The sequence below is a fragment of the Schistocerca serialis genome, chromosome 8 (assembly GCF_023864345.2).
Source record: "Schistocerca serialis cubense isolate TAMUIC-IGC-003099 chromosome 8, iqSchSeri2.2, whole genome shotgun sequence".
Classification (NCBI taxonomy): domain Eukaryota; kingdom Metazoa; phylum Arthropoda; class Insecta; order Orthoptera; family Acrididae; genus Schistocerca; species Schistocerca serialis.
In genome coordinates, this window is record NC_064645.1 from 558,688,817 (window position 1) to 558,711,915 (window position 23,099).

At 39.2% G+C, this 23,099-nt stretch overlaps 1 protein-coding gene across 1 annotated transcript in view; it reads right to left on the bottom strand.

The window, feature by feature from the left end:
• LOC126416782 (lysosomal-trafficking regulator) overlaps nucleotides 1-23,099 on the bottom strand; it is a 603,504-nt gene that overhangs the window by 428,005 nt on the left and 152,400 nt on the right. The window contains exons 15-16 of the mRNA XM_050084644.1: nucleotides 18,869-19,010; nucleotides 3,307-3,408 (exon numbers count right to left, since the gene is read on the bottom strand). Of these exons, the coding sequence (XP_049940601.1) occupies nucleotides 3,307-3,408; nucleotides 18,869-19,010 (244 nt within the window). The remainder of the gene's footprint in view (nucleotides 1-3,306; nucleotides 3,409-18,868; nucleotides 19,011-23,099) is intronic.

A 23,099-nucleotide genomic window follows, 5' to 3' on the forward strand; every position in this document is an offset into this window, starting at 1 on the left:
GAAAGCAGCGGGAGGCCTACCTACGAGTGCATCAGCCAGCCTGCCACTTATGTGGGTTGCAGCAGTTATACTGCAGAAGAGTAAAACTGACAAATGACAGAAATGGAGAGTTGCATCAGGCCAATCTTACACCAACTTTACATCTGATGCCCAAAACAACTACTCTGTGTAATTTCACCTGGTATTATTATGCACAATGTTATACACAAATAGAGACCTTTCAAACTTAAGTGACTCGGCAGCAACAGCCTAAAATGAATTGGAATCTCGTTATGTGCAATGTCTATTTATGGGCTTCACAAGGAACAGATTGAAGTAGAATGACCCAACACATAAGTAATTATAGCTGTAATTTATGATGGGTTATTTCAAAAAAAATTCAACTGACAACACTCAAAATATGATGGCTGTATAAAATATGGCACTCCATGGGAAAAGTCTGATCAACTCATTTCTGTCAGTTTCCCAAAATCAATTTAAAAAAATAAAATAATATTATAATTAAAACAGTGTAGTATAGCACATAAGTTTCATTTTACACACATGACTTAATCTTTAGTTCACAAAATCTGATATCCACAGCATTTGATAGTACAGCCCACACGACCATTATAACAATGTTCTTGATCTCCAAAGCATATATAAAACAATCCACTTAAACTTTCCAGAAAACCTCCAGGAAAGCCTCATAATACTTGCCCCAAAATCTAAATTATTTATTATTGTCTACATTTTAAATAGCATTCTTAAGTGAATTTAGTAAAATAACTCTTTTTACTTGTGAATGGTCTTTGATGTATAAACCATACAGTCACCAGCAGATATCTAATCATAAAGTGGCAAATTTGCGATTAAAGAAATTTATTCTATGGACTCACTATACAGTTACAACCGGAATTAACAGGTACAATGGAGAATTTGATTGTTTTTTAATTTAGCAAGCATATGTATTTCAACTAGGTGGTTTGGCTATTGAAGGGCTATTTGTCAGATCACCACCAGCATGGTGATCACCATCTGGCAGAGTCTGCTCACAACAAGAGACACTCCTCCTCCTCCTCCCCCCCCCCCCTACCTCCTCACCCCTTCTCCACCCCTCCCCTCCCTTCTGCATGCTTTCTTCTACTTCTGTTACCCACTTCTTCCTGGCCTTCCCTTTCATCTCTGGAATTCCATCATCATCTCGTGCTTCTTCCTAGGCACCTTTCCATCTATTCTCTTCACCAACTTATGACATTTTAATGTTCTTTCCTCAATCTTCTCTTGCAGGGTTCCTCATGTATCATCTCTGTGAACACTTTGTTCCTCACTTTTTCCATTGTTATTATGCAGTATTTCTCAAAAACTTAATTTCACCTGCTTATACCTTACTTTTTTCCCCCTCTCATGCACCAAGTTTCTGCAGTGTACATCAGAATTGGAATGTAATATGTTTGGTAGAAATGTCATCTAATTTTCAGGGACCTACTTCATTATGTATCACTCCTCTCACTCTCTTCAAGAGCTATCAGCTTGCCTTCCACATTCACTTTTTTTCGCCAATTCCCCCATTTTCCTGTATTGCATTCCAAAGATACCTGATGCTTTCCATCATGTTCAACCGCTCCCCCTCAGTGTTTTCTTTACTGTAAGTCTATACTTTTTTCTTTGTTGTGAATGCCGGCTCACACTTCCACAAATTAAATTTTAGGCAATACTCTACCTTGCCCTCTTCCCAAATATACAACTGTTTCTGTACTTGCTAATCTCTCTTCCCCCACATCATTAAATTACCAGCAGACAACATTACTTCCATCCTGTCTCCTGCTTCTCTTGCCACTGGCATCATTATCTTGCTGTGTGGCATAGTGGTTAACGTCACTGTCTGGCGTGTTGCGGATCACCAGCAGTTATTTTTTATTTAGTATTTATCATTACTGGAATGTTCTTGAAATTTCATATTTGTGTATTTTAGGATATTTCATGTTTGGATAAATAACAGCCCTCTCCAGCCAAGAGTCCAGTTCTGTTCAGGCTGTACCTACTTTCAGTGAGAAGTGTTGCCTTTCTAGGCGCTTCAGTCTGGAACCGCACAACCGCTACGGTCGCAGGTTCGAATCCTGCCTCGGGCATGGATGTGTGTGATGTCCGTAGGTTAGTTAGGTTTAAGTAGTTCTAAGTTCTAGGGGACTGATGACCTCAGAAGTTAAGTCCCATAGTGCTCAGAGCCATTTGAACCATTTGTTGCCTTTCCCTGGCGAAGCTGCTTTCAGGTTTGGACTTGAGTATGGTTAAAATTTGACAATATCATCCATTACCACTATTAAAAGTAACTTCCTTGTTTCAGACCATTTCTCTGCTTCAGCTATCCTCCCTCTCCCTCTCCCCTTCACTACTCCACACTTCTATACAATTTACACTTTCCTGGTTGAAATGTCTACCCCTTTCCTTCTAAGTACCTCCCAAAGCTTATTTCTGACAGTGTTGCATGCTTTCTCACAATCCTATGTGACTCCCAAGTCCAAAGCTTCTTCCAAACAAGGGAGATGGTCAATTGCATGACGTAGGGAGGCTACCTGTAGGTGTGAAGTTCTCTGTGCACCTGTGTCCTATCACCATTACAGCAGCTGTGAAGAACCTAGGCACACACCACAAAGATACAGGAAGACTTGGGGTTGGTCAAGGATGCTGGAAAACCATTGGAAAAAAGCAGGAATTAACAGCATGCCAAAGAGATGGGAGACGCATGTGAGGATACTAAAAAAAGGATAGTGGAAAAACAATTGAAACATTGTACGAGCAACTGTTGGAGGAGAGTAACAGATCATCTGTTGCATAACCCAACTTTCAGCCAGTGCACCATCAGGTTGGATTTGATGAGACTCGGGTCCTGGCTGCCCCGAACTGATATTATGATGGGTTATACACAAAAGTGATAAGGATTATCAAACACACCGATAGTATGGATGGAAATAAAATGTGCACTACTCTTTCATCACGGGGTGAGAGTAACAGTGGAAGACAGCAATCGACAACTTCCAATTGCACTCAAGGTTTTGAAAATGTGTGATGGCACGTATCTATGTAGGAAAATATAAATATAAAATTTTACTTCAGTCAGTAGTGGGCCGAGCCTTGAACTGGATTGTTGTAGGCCCTACAACAACCTTGAAAGGTGTTCTCCGAGAAATTCATTCAGCCATAACATAATACTCCAGATTATTTTAACAAATGTAACATTACTCTATTTCATTCACAGAACTTCTTACTAATATCTTGTATTAGAATGCACATACAATAGTTATAACGTAACAAAATTAAACTTACCTTCAGAGACATCTGGAGCAGACAAGATATTTAGTGCAAGTACAACTTCAAGCAGCTCTATGATTGATGGATTATTGTAATTCATTGTTTCACTCTTAGCACCTGCAATAATTAAAAATATTGCTGCACAATTTTAGTGTTTTATTTACTATGAGTAAGAATGGATCAAATAAGATAAAATTACCATTTGCAGCAAATTTGTTTTGTTATAAACAGTAACACATAAGGGCCAATATTCATACACACATCTCTACAACTAACAATTTGCTCTCATTTAAATAAGGCATTAAAATTATTTCATAGACCAAGTAATAAAACAGTAATGTGAAATGATTGACAGGCAATACCAACATGCACGGGTTTGACAGACAGTGCGGATCCAGACACAGGAGAGCACAGTTAGCGATTAGGTGGCATGCTGTAGCAGAAGGATATAGCACAGCCGAAGCATGAGTCTCTGTTACTGGAAGGCTGTCATCATCATCATCATCATGATGTTTTCTGCTAAATTAGCAGGTCATTTTGTGTCTCCACTTCCTGTGATCCACATCTACCTTCTATAAAATTTGCAATATGAGCTGTCATCTATTCCATTACCCAGGATCTGAAACCTCTTCCCCCCTCATCTCCTCTCCCCATTTCTACTCCTCTAAGACAGTTTTTATAAGCCCCTCCTCATTTTTATTACCGTATATACTCTAATAATCCGCGCATGTTTTTTCCCGAATTTTACGACGAAAAAGTGGGTTGCGCGGATTATTCGAAACATTGTTGGTACTGCTCCGCCTCCAACAATACACCCCATTACACTATTGCATTGTTGCAGCCTCAGACATTTTGCTTGTGTCTGTGTATGTGCGGATGGATATGAGTGTGTGTGCGAGTGTATACCTGTCCTTTTTTCCCCCTAAGGTAAGTCTTTCCGCTCCCGGGATTGGAAAGGACAGGTATACACTCGCACTCACACTCATATCCATCCGCACATACACAGACACAACTAGACATTTTGCTTGTGTCTGTGTATGTGCGGATGGATATGAGTGTGTGTGCGAGTGTATACCTGTCCTTTTTTCCCCCTAAGGTAAGTCTTTCCGCTCCCGGCATTGGAATGGCTCCTTACCCTCTCCCTTAAAACCCACATCCTTTCGTCTTTCCCTCTCCTTCCCTCTTTCCTGATGAGGCAACAGTTTGTTGCAAAAGCTTGAATTTTGTGTGTATGTTTGTGTTTGTTTGTGTGTCTATCGACGTGCCAGCGCTTTCGTTTGGTAAGTCACATCATCTTTGTTTTTAGGTATATTTTTCCAATGTGGAATGTTTCCCTCTATTAATTCATACCGTATTAACAAATTCACATATCTTTTTATGCTATTGTAGGTACGCATAGAGTCCCGGCTGGGGGTGATAATGTTCCCCGGCCGCCCACCCGTCTAATGGGCCAAACCAGTAGTTATTATACATACTTTTGAATACATCATAACGTTGGAACATTTTTTTTTTTTTGTAAATAAAACAAATTACAGCAAAAAATAATCCCCCCCCCCCCTTCTCTTCCTCAAAATTGGGGTGTGCGGATTATTCGAGGGTGTGGATTATTCGAGTATATACGGTACATTCAGTAATTACATTTCCTCTCTCTCTCTTCATTTTCTATTCTGTTCATCCCAATTAATCCTTTCCACCCCCCACCATGTCCACAAATCAAAACCCTCCACTTCACCCTGCTCGATCTTTCTTCCTCCATGTCCACATTTCAGCACCGTGCAGGACATGCTGTACAAAAATTTTTAGTAGTCTTTCTCCTGAAATATTTGTCCATTTTGCTGCAGAAAATGCTCCATTTCTTATAAAATGCCTTTTTGTCAGTGCTGTCCTGGTTTTAATTTCTGCACTGGTCTAACCATCAGTTTCTATCCTGCTTGCCAAGTATTTAATGCTTTGAATGTGTTCTACTATTTCTCCACTCCACATTCTTTCCCTTTTTATCCAACCCCTGCCCTCAAGTGAAGTCTCTTTTGTTTTCTTTGTATTTACTTTCATTCCCTAAATCATTCCTTTACCTTCATTGGCCCTCACTGTACACTGTAATTCTCATTCATCTGTTGCTAGAAGGCAGTGCAAGAAGGCAACTGCAATCACTGCAGACCTGTGAGGACCAAGCTCAGGGTGGTTTCCAGTTAAAAGATTAACAGGCTCCATTCACGCTAGTTCAGCTGTTGAGAGCACCTCCATCGCTGATTCTATTTTTTCTTAAACTGGACGGCTTTGATGAAAACTGCAACAGTCATTCTCCCAGTTAACCGAAGAAAATAGGGATTTCTATTTCTGTCCTAGTCAGTTGTCAGCGTTTGTGGAAATACCAGAAATGTTTGATGTCACTGATCGATGCAGTATGTTTTCCCTGCCAGACAAAATGCGCAGTGTGGGCCACCAAGCAATCTGGGATTTCCACTGCTAATCCATGGGCAGGTGCATTTGAGTAAAGGGCCCTAATGTTTCTAGTTTCTTGATTCAGCAACGCAGTCAGGCGTGAAGTACAAAGGCAGTCTATGGTCTGCATCTGATGCTATCAGAGCTTGTGATCTGTTGTATGTTATGGTTAGAATGGATTGTAAATACTCTGGTGCCAAAAAAAGAAAACCTAGGCGACAACAACCTATAAGAGCAGTTGCAGCCATGGGGTTCATCAATTGTTTCAGTGAATGTACAGTGGGATGTGAAAGAATGTAGTGTTACTAAAGGTTCATCAGTTGATAATGCTGAAGAATCTTATGTTTTGTGCTGATGACAGTGTTCCAGTAGCGGAAATAGCTAATAATAATACAGGTCTGCAAAAAAATATTTTTTAAAATTTGATAACTGACTTTTATGTACTTTTCAGCACTGATTTCAAAAATGCAATCCATTTTTTTCTATCACGTCAGATTTTCTCACAGATTTTGGATATAACAACAAAATTTAAGCAATTTATCACATTTCTTCAAATGTTATAAAATTTTATTTTATTTATAAACCATGTTCTAAACTACATTTCCAGTACACTTCCATTTTTCTTTAAGCTCGCAAGTCCTTATAATAACACTTTCGCTTTCTGTCGAAGCTTCTTTTATTGATTTTCCGGCTATGAAATCATTGAGGATCATCTCTTTTTATCATCTAGCACTAGCCCGTTATCAAGTTGACGTTCCCATCTTCCTTGATATCTTCTTTCCATTTCTTTGATATCTTGGTGGAATCTTTCGGTCTGCTCTTCATTTACATCACTAAGGTTTGCAGGGAAGTAGTCAAGATGTGAGTGCTCTTGTTACAGCCCAGCTTCTTAAAGTTGTTCAGCATGTCTGTGACGATTGTCTTGTAATATGGATCTCTTGTGTTACCTAGGAAACCGGTAACAACTAATTTAAAAGATGTTCATGCTGCCTTTTCTTTTGTTTCCATTTTGTCCACAAAGTTGGGATCTGTCATTAGTTTTCTAATGTCTGCTCTGACAAAGATTCCTTCCTTTAGCTTTGCCTGGGATAAACTGGGAGACTGTCCATGAAGATATCTGAAACACTCCCCTTCTTTTGGCAATGCCTTAACTTAATGTGAAGTGGTGGAAGCAATACATTTTTGTGATTCACAAGGCTTTTCCTCTCAACATTTTTAACCTCTACCGGTAAGGTTTTTCTCAAGCGCCAACCTTTTTTTATGTAGTGTTGCTTTCTGTCTTTACTGCCCCATTCACAGAGAAGCCAAGAGAACTTTGTATAGCCACTCTGATGACCAAGCAGCTTGAAATCACTTTTAAATCACCACATAGTGTCCATTTGTGGTCTGAATAGCAGAGTTTCCTTAAAACCAGTTCAAGGTTTTCATAAGATTCTTTTACGTGAACCGAGTGTCCAACTAGTATAGAAGCACACTTATTGCCATTGTGTAGAAGTACTGCTTTAAGGCTTCTTTTTAAAGAATCAATAAAAAGTCTCCACTCATCAGGAACATATTCTATTTTGAAATGTGCCATAAGTCCAGGAACATCACAGCAAAACACCAGGTCACCTTCTTGAGGGAAGACAAATACAAACTCCTTTGCCCACAATCGATACCAAGAGAAGGATGTACCCGGACCCAACATCTTTCAATCTAGATCCTAAAAACTCTGCCAATTCTTTAGAACGGCCTAGGTCTCTAACCAAATCTTTCAGTTCAGATTGTGAGAATGGAATGGGATCGGTTGTGCCAGGAGCATAGCAATCTCTGTCTCCTTCACTATCACCCTGCTGAGCCAATGGCTCATAATCATCTGTATCATCCAAAGAATGTGGAGGAGAGGCTATTGGTACTTCAGGTCCATGAGGAACAGGGCGAATGGCTGATTGAATGTTAGGGTAACAAATATCCTTTTTGTTTTTCAAATTGAAACCTCATGTACATTGCAAGAACAAAAATAGCAGTCATCACTATGATTTTTGGGCTCCCTCCAAAACATTCGTATTCCAAAACATAAGGACTGCTTTTTACATTGAAACCATTGCCTCCGTTCTTCAACACACACTGAAAAAACTTTGTACGGGGCCCAAGGCTTCTCTTGATCACTTAACATTATGTCAAAATAGGTGAAATACACTTTTCAACAAAATCAGAAATGTTTCTTTGTTGCTTTTTAACAGTATAGTTACCACAAATGTGGCAGAAGCAATCTAGCGAGTTTATACATCCTTTTGTAGCCATTGTGCATTGTCCATAAAATAACTTCACAACACAAGAAAACAGTCACTACTTTAAACCACTAGTAAACAACAACAAGTACACAGCACAGAGTGAAGAGGTACTGTGAACTGAAGGACAATAGCAGAAGCTCACTGCTTGGTGATGGCAGGGGAAGAGGTAGAGCAACAGACAGGCACTGACATGAAAATACTGCTGGTTTCTCCTAATTAATCTTTATTTTATGTATATCTAGTATAAAAACGGCTAAATAACAGTTTATGGAGATCCTAAAAACCAAAATTCAAATTCACTAGAGTGCTGAAATATCGGAGAAAGCTAAAACTAGACAAGGAGTTTGTGAAATAACCATACATGATGGAATTTTTTCACTATTTATCCCGAAATCAGCATTGAAACAACTATAAAAATCACTTAATAAATCTGAAACAATTTTTATGTCGCAGACCTGTGTAATGTTACAGCACAGCAAACTGGTGCATGCCAAGATCTCAAAGATGAAACAAAATCATCTAAGAAAGGTAACGGCTTTCAAGTTGTCAATGATCTTACAGATTCAGGAACCTGGCCAGTTATTATAAATGATAATTTTAGGATAAGAGCAATTATGAATGGTCCACAAGACATCAATGTAAAAATGTCACATTTCCTGTGGGTAGTGAGACAAGAAGGTGATTTATTGTTTCTCATTGCCTCTGTCATCTTTAAAATGATGAAAAAGTTTAGGAAACTTGGCTTGCACATTCTAAAAAAAAGATGCTGTGGTATTGTTTTTGTTGTGTTGTGTTTTGTCCAATTTGAGTGGTGTCACTATCACAAGAAATGGTTCAAGAGACTGGCAAAGCTTGTCCAAAGTTCTCTCTAACCAAGTACAGTCCTACAATCATATTACTGAAATGCTCAACCGGAAAGAGCTTTTGCAGAGAATTAAAAACTCAAAATTAATTGATCAGGCAACTCAAGATCAAACTGATCAGGAAGAAATGAGGTGGAGATGAGTTTTGTTAAGGTTATTATGCTACATACCCATGGTATACCACTTGTAGATTGTAGGGGACACACTTACAACAACGAGAGCAATGTGAAGCGCAACAAGAGTGGTAACGAGCTTGTATCATCGAAGAAAATCTAAGACCTCATTATATGCCTTGTTGTGCTCATAGGTCGAACTTGGTTATTAATAAAGCAGTTATATCATCTATAATTGTGCCTTTTTTATATAGTTCACAGATTGTTCACATTAACTTTTGCCATTGGGAAGGACTTGAGAATAATGTAAACATGACTCTGAAACCACTGTGTGATACCAGATGGGAGGCCAGGACTCGAAGTATTCAGGTTATAAGATCGGAGCCTAATAACATAAGACTTGCATTAACAGAGTTAAGGGACACAACCAAAAATGATTCAATGTGTTTCAGTGAAGTATCTAGTCTCTTGCAAGAAATCTCAAAATTTAATTTTTAATTCAATTCAATTTTTATTATCACATAACATGCCTTATACAATCAAAGATTGTGACATAGGTGACTTGTCAGTTTTTACACTATATATAACAATACTAAAAATAGACAATAAACTAATAATATACATGGTGTAACATCTTCAAAGAGGTATTTTAATTACAATTTTAATGCATTATTACCATTCATGAAATCTTCTACACTATAGTAACATTTATCTTTCAGATATTTTTCCAGGTCTCTTTTGGTGCCTTTTACATTTGAGTCATCCATATCTTTCCATATTTTATTTACAAATTTCATGCCCATATAGTATGGGGTTTTTTCATATGATTTTTAAACGGTGGATAGGTAACATGTAGCTCGTTCTATGTCTTGTATCATATTGATGCAAGAAGAAGTTGCCCTCAAAAAGTTGTGGGTTTCTTTTCGTGAAAGTGAGAGTTTCATAGATGTATATGCTTGGAATGCTCATTAGATCCAGTTTTACAAATAAAGGTTTGCAGTGTTGCTTTGGTTTTGCTCCCACCATTGCTCGGATGATTCTTTTTTGTAGTCTAAAAGCTCTAAGTAAATTTGTTTTTTCAGACCCCCAGAAAATTATACTATACCTAATGACTGAAACAAAATATGCATTATATACAGTTTTTCTTACAGCTAAATCAGTAATTGTGTGCTGCGATATGGCATAATGTGCTCTGCCATATCAACAGAGTCAATAAAGCAATTCAGCAAGAAGATAATCAATTAGACACTATAGTAAAATTTATAAAATCAACACTTCGTGATACTGAAGAACATAGAACCAGCAGTTTTGAAAAGGTTAACCAAGAAATGGAGGAATTAGTTGCATCTTTAGCGAATGTTGCTGAGTTAACAGAACCCAGTATTAAAAGGCAGGTTTCTTAAGGATGATCTCATTCCAGGGGAAGAAAATTGCTTTAAGGTAAACCACTACTACATTTTTGGCAGACACCATTATCGCATCTTTGAAGCAAATAGTAACTGCTGTGACATGAACTTGGCAACAAAGAAATATGATCTCAACAGAGAATCTTGCAGAAACTTTGAGACCCCTTAAAATGCATTTAGATGCCATAAATTCAAACAACTTGCAAACAAATTGGAACTGTGCCCCTTGTGCTTCCACATACTACAAACATGTTTAGAACTAGTTCAGTACATCTTCGAAATGGTCTTGCAAGAAGCTTTTCCAAAATGTCATGTCAGTGTCTGTGGCTTCTGCAGAACATAGCTTTTTCAGGTTAAATATAATTAAAAACTATCTCAGATCTTCACTGAGCAACAAGCAACTAAGAGGTCTTGCCATAATAGCAGTGTAAAGGAGGATTGCACTTTCGCTCGAGACAGAGAAATTGATAAATGTCTTTACCACTCAAAAAGCAAGAAAAGTGAAGATTTAAGTGAGTAACTTTTAAAGTAAAACAATGGAAAATGCAGGATAGAATAATGACATCAAATCTAAATTAGCAAAACTTATTTGTGAAACGCTCACAGACACCAAATCAAAAGTAAAGTTTCAAGGTGAAATGTCAAAGGCATAAAAACAAGTGTAAGGCAAGGTGATGGCCTGTCTCCACTCCTCTATAACTGCATACTAGAGTAAATAGTAAGAGAATGGAAACAATAACTAAAAGAACAGAAACTATCAATAATCCGACTGGGAACTAAAAAAAAAGAAAGGTATTGAAATTCACTATTTAACATCTGTGAATGATTTTGCCATTCTTTCTGAAAACCTAACAAATGCTAGAATACAAATTAATCTCTTGGGAGAAATAGCCAACAAAGAAGTTTTAAGAATATCTGTAGAAAAAATAAAATTTATGACAAATATAAAAAATTCTCCGGAATCCCTAGCAATAGATAATGGCTAGATAAGGAGGATAAATACATTTAAATATTTGGGAGAAATTATCCAAGAAAATGGCTTAGAAAAATTCACTGTAGAAGAAAGAGTGCATAAAATGGAGAGAAGTAGAACCAGAATGTCTCTATGCAAGCGAATGTTTAGTACTGAACTACAAATTGCACAAACATGAAGTCGTAGAAAGAAAAATCATTCAAAAAATACTTGGGCCACCAAAAAATACAGAGGTATGGAAATTAAGAAGCAATGAAGGAATTTATTGCAACATAGAAAACATAAAGGAAACACTATGAAAGAGGTGACTGCTGTTTTTTGGACACTTATACAGAATGAACGGCAACAGGTTAACCAAACAGATTTTTAAATATCTTTGGGACAAGAAGTCAACAATAGCCTGGATTCAAGAATATTGGAAAGATTTGGAAAGTAACAACATAAGTGAAAAAGATGGTTGGTTGGTTGGTTTGGGGAAGGAGACCAGACAGCGTGGTCATCGGTCTCATCGGAATAGGGAAGGATGAGGAAGGAAGTCGGCCGTGCCCTTTCAGAGGAACCATCCCGGCATTTGCCTGGAGTGATTTAGGGAAATCACGGAAAACCTAAATCAGGATGACCGGACGCGGGATTGAACCGTCGTCCTTCCGAATGCGAGTCCAGTGTCTAACCACTGCGCCACCTCGCTCGGTGAAAAAGATGTAACAGAGAGAGATTTTCATGAGGAAAGTGTTAAAAATGGAAGGATTCCACTGCAGGAGGCAGAAGAAGACAACGTCAAAGTGGTCCAAGGAGAGAAAAAGGATACATAGTTAAAAGATGAAAGAATACTGGAGTGAAGAGAAAGAACAATGTAGAAGGAAGCATTAAAATTAGTGCATGGTCCTTAGATGACCCAAAAAAAGAAAGAAAGAAAGAAAGAAAGAAAGAAAAATATTATGAAAAGAATAGTTGCAACTCACCATGTAGTGGATATGCTGAGTTGTAGATAAGCACCTATCTGCGACTCGGCATTTCCACTTTATGATGAGTAGCAATTATCCTTTACATAATATTGTTAATTTTTAAAATAATGCTTTTACAATTAAATAGCCTTTTCCCTGTTTTACTTATCATTAGACAGAATATATTTAATCATATGACTAATTTTGTATGGTTTTAGCAGTACATGTAAAAGTTATTAACACAACATCAGCCAATTTTTCCAAATGTGAAAACTATTTTGACAAATGTAAGCATGACCTTTCTGAAATATTTGGGAAAAATATTTAGTAATTTATTATAACAGACAAAACTAAAATCAGTTCAGAATTGGCTTAGTATTACTGTAATACCACACACACCTAATAAATTTTTAGATTCCTGTTTTTCCAGTTCTGTTGGGTCTTAGTTTTAGGTGCACATTCATTCATATTAGTATATTTTTGGTGCATACTTTCCTTGTTTTAGTGTATACTTCACGTATTTTGTGCAAGTTTTAATGCCTCCTAAGCGCTTAAATTTAACATGGCAAAGATGAACTGGTAATCTAGCAGCAGCAACACCACCATCTGTTAGCATTACACAAAAAAAGATGAATGGTGATATTGTGAAATCTACACCATCTAGTGTTCTTACAACTTTAGATTACCACGCTACACTCTATATAAAAAATAAATTAATGCATTTTTATAAACAAGTACTAGATTACCCACGATTTCACAAGGGCTTACCACATGAAGTTGCCGGTAAACTAGTAATGAATATACCCCTGGCTCCTTTGCATATAGATTCAAAGAATCCTCAGTCTGTGAATTTCATCAAAACTGTTTGAGGTGCAAACACACAACGCGCGCACACACACACACACACACACACACACACACACACACACACACACACCTGAAAGAGCGAGAACCCCATACTCAGACTTCACATGTGGCCCCAAAATTCCTTAAACCGACCCTGCCAGAAGGACCATGTAATCTGCATCTACATCGTACTCCGCAAGCCACCTAATTGTGTGTGGCGGAGGGTACTTTCAGTACCACTAGCTCACTATCTGATCCCTCCAACCCTGTTCCACTCGCGAATAGTGTGTGGGAAGAATGATTGTCAGTAAGCCTCTGTATTGGCTCTAACTTCTCTAATTTTCTCTTCGTGGTCAATACACAAGATGTATGTGGCAGGAAGTAATATGTTGTCTGACTCCTCCTGAAAAGTGCTATCCCAAAATTTCAGTAGTAAATCTCCGTGATGCACAACGTCGTTCTTGTAATGTCTGCCAATGGAGTTTGTTTAGAATGTCCGTAATGCTCTAATGCCAGCTAAACGATCCGATGATGAAACACACCACTCTTCGTTGGATCTTCTCTATCTCCTCTATCAGTCCTACCTGATAGGGGTCCCAGACAGATATACAATACTGAAGAATTGGGCGAAAAAGTGCCTTATAAGCCACTTCTTTCATGGATGAGTTACATTTCCTTAAGATTCTTCCGATGAAGAATCTGCGTCTTGTGTCTGCTTTTCGCACTATCTGTTTTATATGGTCATTCCACTTAAGGTCGCTCTGGATAGTTAGGCCTAGATATTTTACGGCAGATGCTGTCTCCAGCTGTTTGTCATTAATAGTGTGGCTGTACAGTAGTGGATTTCTTTTCCTATTAATGCACACTATGTTACATATATTTACGTTCAGGGTCAACTCCCAGAGTCTGCACCATTCATCAATTCTCTGCAGATTGTTCTGAAAATTCTTAATATCTTCTGGCGTTGGCATAAACAACTGCATCATCTGTGAATAGCCTTAAAGAGTGTCCGACACATTCTACTAGATCATTAATATATATCTAAAAACAAAGATGATGAGACTTACCAAACAAAAGTGCTGGCAGGTCGATAGACACACAAACAAACACAAACACAAACACACACACAAAATTCTAGCTTTCGCAACCAATGGTTGCTTCATCAGGAAAGAGGGAAGGAGAGGGAAAGACGAAAGGATGTGGGTTTTAAGGGAGAGGGTAAGGAGTCATTCCAATCCCGGGAGTGGAAAGACTTATGTCTGCTTGTGTCTGTGTATGTGCAGATGGATATGTGCGTGTGTGCGAGCATATACCTGTCCCATTTTTCCCCCCTAAGGTAAGTCTTTCCGCTCCTGGGATTGGAATGACTCCTTACCCTCTTCCTTAAAACCCACATCCTTTCGTCTTTCCCTCTCCTTCCCTCTTTCCTGATGAAGCAACCGTTGGTTGTGAAAGCTAGAATTGTGTGTGTGTGTGTGTGTGTGTGTGTGTGTGTGTGTGTGTCGACCTGCCAGCGCTTTTGTTTGGTAAGTCTCATCATCTTTGTTTTTAGATATATTTTTCCCACATGGAATGTTTCCCTACATTCCTCATGGGAAAAATGTACCTAAAAACAAAGATGATGTGACTTACCAAACGAAAGCGCTGGCACGTCGATAGACACACAAACAAACACAAACATACACACAAAATTCAAGCTTTCGCAACAAACTGTTGCCTCATCAGGAAAGAGGGAAGGAGAGGGAAAGACGAAAGGATGTGGGTTTTAAGGGAGAGGGTAAGGAGTCATTCCAATCCCGGGAGCGGAAAGACTTACCTTAGGGGGAAAAAAGGACGGGTATACACTCGCACAAACACACATATCCATCCACACATATACAGACACAAGCAGACATATTTAAAGACAAAGAGTTTGGGCAGAGATGTCAGTCGAGGCAGAAGTGCAGAGGCAAAGATGTTGTTGAATGACAGGTGAGGTATGAGTGGCGGCAACTTGAAATTAGCGGAGATTGAGGCCTGGTGGATAACGGGAAGAGAGGATATATTGAAGAGCAAGTTCCCATCTCCGGAGTTCGGATAGGTTGGTGTTAGTGGGAAGTATCCAGATAACCTGGACGGTGTAACACTGTGCCAAGATGTGCTGGCCGTGCACCAAGGCATGTTTAGCCACAGGGTGATCCTTGTTACCAACAAACACTGTCTGCCTATGTCCATTCATGCAAATGGACAGTTTGTTGCTGGTCATTCCCACACAGAATGCGTCACAGTGTAGGCAGGTCAGTTGGTAGATCACGTGGGTGCTTTCACACGTGGCTCTGCCTTTGATCGTGTACACCTTCCGGGTTACAGGACTGGAGTAGGTGGTGGTGGGAGGGTGCATGGGACAGGTTTTACACCGGGGGCAGTTACAAGGGTAGGAGCCAGAGGGTAGGGAAGGTGGTCTGGGGATTTCATAGGGATGAACTAAGAGGTTACGAAGGTTAGGTGGACTGGGGAAAGACACTCTTGGTGGAGTGGGGAGGATTTCATGAAGGATGGATCTCATTTCAGGGCAGGATTTGAGGAAGTCGTATCCCTGCTGGAGAGCCACATTCAGAATCTGATCCAGTCCCGGAAAGTATCCTGTCACAAGTGGGGCACTTTTGTGGTTCTTCTGTGGGAGGTTCTGGGTTTGAGAGGATGAGGAAGTGGCTCTGGTTATTTGCTTCTGTACCAGGTCGGGAGGGTAGTTGCGGGATGCGAAAGCTGTTGTCAGGTTGTTGGTGTAATGCTTCAGGGATTCCGGACTGGAGCAGATTCGTTTGCCACCAAGACCTAGGCTGTAGGGAAGGGACCGTTTGATGTGGAATGGGTGGCAGCTGTCGTAATGGAGGTACTGTTGCTTGTTGGTAGGTTTGATGTGGACGGACATGTGAAGCTGGCCATTGGACAGGTGGAGGTCAACATCAAGGAAAGTGGCATGGGATTTGGAGTAGGACCAGGTGATCCTGATGGAACCAAAGGAGTTGAGGTTGGAGAGGAAATTCTGGAGTCCTTCTTCACTGTGAGTCCAGATCATGAAGATGTCATCAATAAATCTGTACCAAACTTTGGGTTGGCAGGCCTGGGTAACCAAGAAGGCTTCCTCTAAGCGACCCATGAATAGGTTGGCATACGAAGGGGCTATCCTGGTACCCATGGCTGTTCCCTTTAATTGTTGGTATGTCTGGCCTTCAATAGTGAAGAAGTTGTGGGTCAGGATGAAGCTGGCTAAGGTAATGAGGAAATAGGTTTTAGGTAGGGTGGCAGGTGATCGGCGTGAAAGGAAGTGCTCCATCGCAGCGAGGCCCTGGACGTGCGGGATATTTGTGTATAAGGAAGTGGCATCAATGGTTACAAGGATGGTTTCTGGGGGTAACGGATTGGGTAAGGATTCCAGGCGTTCGAGAAAGTGGTTGGTGTAACCACCTTCCCTACCCCCTGGCTCCTACCCTTGTAACCGCCCCCGGTGTAAAACCTGTCCCATGCACCCTCCCACCACCACCTACTCCAGTCCTGTAACCCGGAAGGTGTACACGATCAAAGGCAGAGCCACGTGTGAAAGCAATCACGTGATCTACCAACTGACCTGCCTGCACTGTGACGCATTCTATGTGGGAATGACCAGCAACAAACTGTCCATTGGCATGAATGGACACAGGCAGACAGTGTTTGTTGGTAACGAGGATCACCCTGTGGCTAAACATGCCTTGGTGCACGGCCAGCACATCTTGGCACAGTGTTACACCGTCCGGGTTATCTGGATACTTCCCACTAACACCAACCTATCCGAACTCCAGAGATGGGAACTTGCTCTTCAATATATCCTCTCTTCCCGTTATCCACCAGGCCTCAATCTCCGCTAATTTCAAGTTGCCGCCACTCATACCTCACCTGTCATTCAACAACATCTTTGCCCCTGCACTTCTGCCTCCGTCCTCTTTTCCCCCTAAGGTAAGTCTTTCCGCTCCCGGGATTGGAATGACTCCTTACCCTCTCCCTTAAAACCCAAATCCTTTCGTCTTTCCCTCTCCTTCCCTCTTTCCTGAGGAGGGAACCGTTGGTTGCGAAAGCTAGAATTTTGTGTGTATGTTTGTGTTTGTTTGTGTGTCTATCGACCTGCGTGTGCTTTTGTTTGGTAAGTCACATCATCTTTGTTTTTAGATATATTTTTCCTACGTGGAATGTTTCCCTCTATTATAACCATATCATTAATTTGAACCCAACAATTACGTTTGTTATTGTCGCTGTTGCATTTCGAAATCTTTCCTGTCGTCTTATTTTCTCTTTATTTTCTCTTTCTGTTTTTACCAGTAGTCTCACTTTGTATTCACCTTCCCCTTTTTACCGTAATACAATTTTACCCCGCCTATATATACTCAATAATACGTAACCCACTTCCAAACCATAACAAAAAAAAAAAAAAATTTCCGCTTTCAACACCACCGCTGCTATAAAATCCACCGTTTCTAGTTCAATAACAGCTGCTTTCACGTATTAAACAACCATTTCGGGTGGTTCTAATAACTTTCACTTTATTTCCACTTCCATTTTTCGCACATCACTGATCATTTTTAGCCGCTCCCCACAGGTTTTAACGTTATTATTTCTTCATCAGACAATTGTTAGCCCCATTTTCATAATCTTTCACCACAACACCACTCCTTTTAATACATTTACACGTTTTTCGAAATTTTCCCGAATTTCTCCGTCCTTTAACGTGTTTCAGCGGCAACACAACCACCTAACCTTCATGCACATCGCTGTCTACCAACCCAAGTTCACCAAAGGATCAACGAGCATGTGAGAATTGTAGTAGGGATCGGTGAATGGTCAACTTCGGTTTATTGGGAGAATTTTAAGAAAGAATGGTTTCACCTGTAAAGGAGACTGTAGATAGGGTGCTGGTGTGACCTATTCTTGAGTAATGCTTGAGTGTTTGGGATCTGTACTAGCTTAGATTAACGGAAGACACTGAAGCCATTCAAAGGTGGGCTGCTAGATTTGTTACCAGTAGGTATAAACAACACACAAGTGTAACAGTGAGGCTTGGGGGACTAAAATGGGAATTCCTGGTGGGAATGCAATGTTCTTTTCGAGAAACACTATTGAGAAAATTTAGAGAACTGGCATTTGAAGCTGACTGCCAAACGATTCTTCTGTCACCAACATACATTGCGCGTAATGACCATGAAGATAAGATAAGGGAAGTTAGGGCTCATACAGAGGGAAACAGACAGTCATTTTTCCCTCGCTCTATTTGCAAGGAACCCCATTTCAATTTTACAAAGATGAAAGGAAATGATTATTAGTAGTACAGGGTACCTTCCGCCATGCACCGTACAGTGGCTTGCAGAGTATCTATGTAGATGTAGAAGTTACAACAACATGATCGACCCTCAGTCATCAACGACTATTGAGAAAAAGAGGTTTTCCTAAATATAACTTTCAATTAATATTATTCGTTAAATATAATACTTGGAAATGAAATTACAGGGTGGTACACACTCCCGGAACAAATGGCATTATGAAAACTGGTGTAGTCACAGCGTTTCAAGTCAACGCACACACTGTTAAATAGTGAAAAAGTCCCCCAGTGTCTGCAAAAAGTACTGTACATAGAAACACTCACTCATATTAACTATGGGAGATGTTACAATAAATATTTAAATAATTTATTTATCAGAAATCTATGTTACCTGCTGCTAGAAGTGATACAAGGAAGTTTTTACTGTCAGGCACACAAGTTAGTTTTAACAATTGTCGATATGCTGGTGAATACGCAGCAAGGTCCACCACTGAATGCCAGAAAACAGTGCAGTCACCCAACACTGTGTCAACCTGCCAAAATATTAAATTCATCATAATGATAAAAATTTTAAGGTAACATTTATTGCCAAGTAGATACTTGACTTTAACTCAAAGTAATTACTTTCATATCTTAATTATTTAACCAAATTAAATATATATAAATAAACAATCTAGTAACAATGCATTGCCATTTTTACAGTAGCTGAAAGCACTGTTAGTATACTGTTTGGTCTCACTCTGACATCTTGCTTTTTTATATTGCAGACATGTTGCAATGAGAGCCTATTAGCAATTTAGCACCTTCCATAGTGAATCTATTTGGGGATTACTCTGATGACATTGGTTCTGACACAGTTCTCACAAAGTCTGACTGTTTTTATTACTACATCATTGTGTTGCCCACAGATATGAAAGACTCACACCACTTCAAAGCATTCCTGGTCAGCTCACACCACTTCAAAGCATTACTGGCCACAGCAATTTTAATGAAGGGTGCAGAGAAGGACACTGCTCGTCCTCACTTTCTATTCCCTCCGTTGAAAACTCAAAATAGGAAGTACATTGTTTTTGCCTTTGCTTTTTCCAACGATTTAAAGATTCATAGTTAGACACAAGTGGAGGTACAAACCGTACTACCAAGCAAGGTGGCACAGTGGTTAGCTCACTGGACTTGCATCCAGAGCAACAACATTTCAAACCTGCCTCCGGCCATCCTCATTTAGGTTTTCCTCGATTTCCCGAAATTGCTTCAGGTAAATGCCAGGATGATTCCTCTGAAAAGGGATGGCCAACTTCCTTCCCCATTCTTCCCTAATCCGATGGGACCGATGACCTCACTGTTTGGTCCCCTCCCCCAAATCAACCAACCAACCAACCAACCAACAAGCCCACAAACTGTACTAGATATTTGGCATGAAGAATTTTTGAGAGATGCATCTTAAAATCAGTAAAACCAAGGCAATTGGTTTGTTATTTGGCAGGAACTCTCCAACAGACCATCTAACAAGGGGTTTGTCCAATTCATCATGTCGAAACCTACCATGAAATTTTTTTATGCAGGAAGGATACAACGAAAAACACACTATCAAAATTTTAGCTGCAAGGAAGAACTGCAAATATTTTTTTTTTTTTTAAATTTGTTGAAGTTACTCATTTTTGTTGCACAAAGAACCATTTGTGATAGAAGTTTGTGCAGCCCTTCCTCCCTAGCGTGCGATCAGCCATGACAAGAGAGCATAGCACCATATAGTGATAATACCCAGAGGGACCAGCTGAAGCATCTAAACTATACAAAAAATATCATATATCATTCATGGCTTGAATAAGAGGCAGTTCATATTGACAGCTAAATTGTTCAATGCGTAATTCTTACTAAGATCACTAACAGAAGAAAATAAATCAAGGCAATGTTTAATGTTACATTAGATATGACTTCCATCAATCGTGACTTTAATTTATTGAAACAAAATATTTCTTACACATACATCATTTTATAACAATTCCTGTAGCAGAGTTCTTATGATAATTTTTGAATAATGTATATTTTAGTAAGAATGAAACAGTTTCTTGTTTATTCCTCATGGTAATCAGAATAAAGCAAAGTGTACCAGGCACACCTGACAAAAGAAAAATTAATGCTTTCAGGCCCATCCCAGTAATTGCTAGTTTTGTTTTGACAGAATTGTGGTGGAGTAAGAAATAGTCCTGTCTATTGTTCTGCATACTGAGCATATTTACACAAGGTGTATACACGGACAAAGTAAAAAATTTCCCAGATTTCCCAGTTAAAAGTACATTTTATCCCGGGTGAAAACAAACTTTTTCCCTGTTAACTGACAGTACATTTTCTCTCGAAACTGTATAACTTATCCATCCTTAGAATGGTTATGGTTTTATACACAGGTGTAGAATTTCCGGCGCTTTAGAAAATGAAACACAGGGGAAAAAAACGTTTTGGAAAGATCTTTGATGTCCAGTAACATGTACGCTGCATATTTTCGTATTACGAAAGTATAAATTCGAATTACACCAAACAGCGCATGTTACTTTCCGAAGCATTGAAATCGAGATTGCGATGCGCTTTTGTAAGCCAATCATAGCTCATTTCAAGTGCTTTTCACCAGTTGATGATACCAGGTATTGAGAGCTTATGACACGTGATGAAGTCAGCCAACAGCAACATCACTGTTAAGTAGCGCAAACACACAAACAGAAAAAGTTAATGGTTTAAATTAATATACACAGTGTTGCTACAAGATAAGTAAAGCTTTCACTTATAATATTGGTCTACAAGATTAATACGCTGGAAGAGAAGTTAAGCCTTCACACATAATGTTGGTCTTTTATGCGCATATTACAATTTAAGATATATCACACAAATGTGCCTTTAAAATTTTTAATAATGACATAAATGTCTGTTCTTCTGAGCTCGAAATTCATCTAAATGGCTCGTCATCAAAGAGTTTATTTTTAAATGAGAGTCAAACGCTCTTCGATTTAGAAATTCATCGTACATTCTCGTACGTAGTTCAACTTGCATAAAAGGAAATTTTCTTTGATAGTAACACTTTTCAAACCACCATTCAGAATACTTTCCCGCAACCTGTTAGAAATAGGTTCATTTCGGTAGTTGCCAGAGAGCACCAGATGACAGGCATCACCGCGCTTGCGCAGCTACGACGTCGTAGGGAACCGTATGTTCATACGTGTAAAACATTAAAAGACCTTACATTAGGTCATAAAAGAAACAAGACATTCGAACCTGCAGCTGCTTACACAGCCAAAGCAACATTTCTGTAGCCAGAAGTGGGAGAAGGTACTATTCAATGGTGCATGCGTATGATTCCGATTGTAACTGCTAAAACGAATCTAATGTAAAAGGTTGTGATGTCACGCTCATCAGAGGCAATTTGTTGTTACGAATCATTGCATATTCTTCCTAAAGCCTTTGATGAGTTTTGCTGTTGGCAGGCGCTTGTATGAGCACTTTGTTTTGTTGCTGTATATGGTGCATTTACTTTGCAGTTTAAGTTTTATTTTCGTTTTTTCACTTGTTCATGTTTTATTGCTGAAGTATTATTCTGCAGTAGCGGGATACAGTAATATTCTTTGTTAGAGTATCGGATCTTACCAGTCAAAATTACAAAAATTTAACTGAAAACAATGAAAAATTCCCAGAATTCTAAAATATTCCCGGGTTTTTCCCGGTTTTTTCCCCGGATGAAAAAATTCCTGGGTTTTCCCGGATCTCCCGGTTGTCCCGGATTGTATACACCCTGTTACAACAATTCATAAAATGTGCTGGCACAAACTGATAATGCACAACTGACTGAAATTTAAGAAATCTGTTCTCCTGACAAACCTTAAATGACACAGAGTTATCAGAAATTATATTCCCTGACAACTTCCTTAAAAATCTTTTCCACAGTCGAAGAAGTTCTTTACAGAGAGTCACATTGGTTGTTCCAGGTGGAATATGAATTGTATAACAGTCTTTTCATTGTCCTCCTGAAAGAAAGAGGTATCATTATGTCCGACCAAGATACCAACAAAAGCAATGACTTAATTTCTGCAACTGGTTAAAAACCATTTCGAAAGCTATGTTAAGAATTATTCTTCTCTATTTCTCCAGATGTTGACAGGTCAAGCATAAGATTTTTGCCATTAAACAGTCCAACTTTATTTTTGGTTCTAATATGTCTTGAGGTTCCTGAAGACATATATAAAGCTGCAGAAACAGTAAACCATTCATACCGTCAATATTTTATATGAATGTACCACAGCAGTAATTGAATGCACAACAGACTCTCATCTTTTTTGCCACAAAAAAAGGTGTGGTTTGCTCGGAGTTCTTTCATGAAACCTGACTGATCAACATTAGGTAAAGCAGATGTGGGGATAACAGCAAGCTCTGTCTTCATGTCAGCTATGAACTAATGCCATCTCCTCTACACTTTTACTTCAAGCAAATTCATTGTTTTAGGACTTTCTATGCAGTATGCTCTCTTGAACTAGCTTAATCAAGTTGAAGGAACTTGAAATTAGCAATTTTCATCTCAAGTGCAATTTGTAAGTCCCAGTCTCATAGATATCCTCTGGTAACAGTGTACTGTCTCTCAC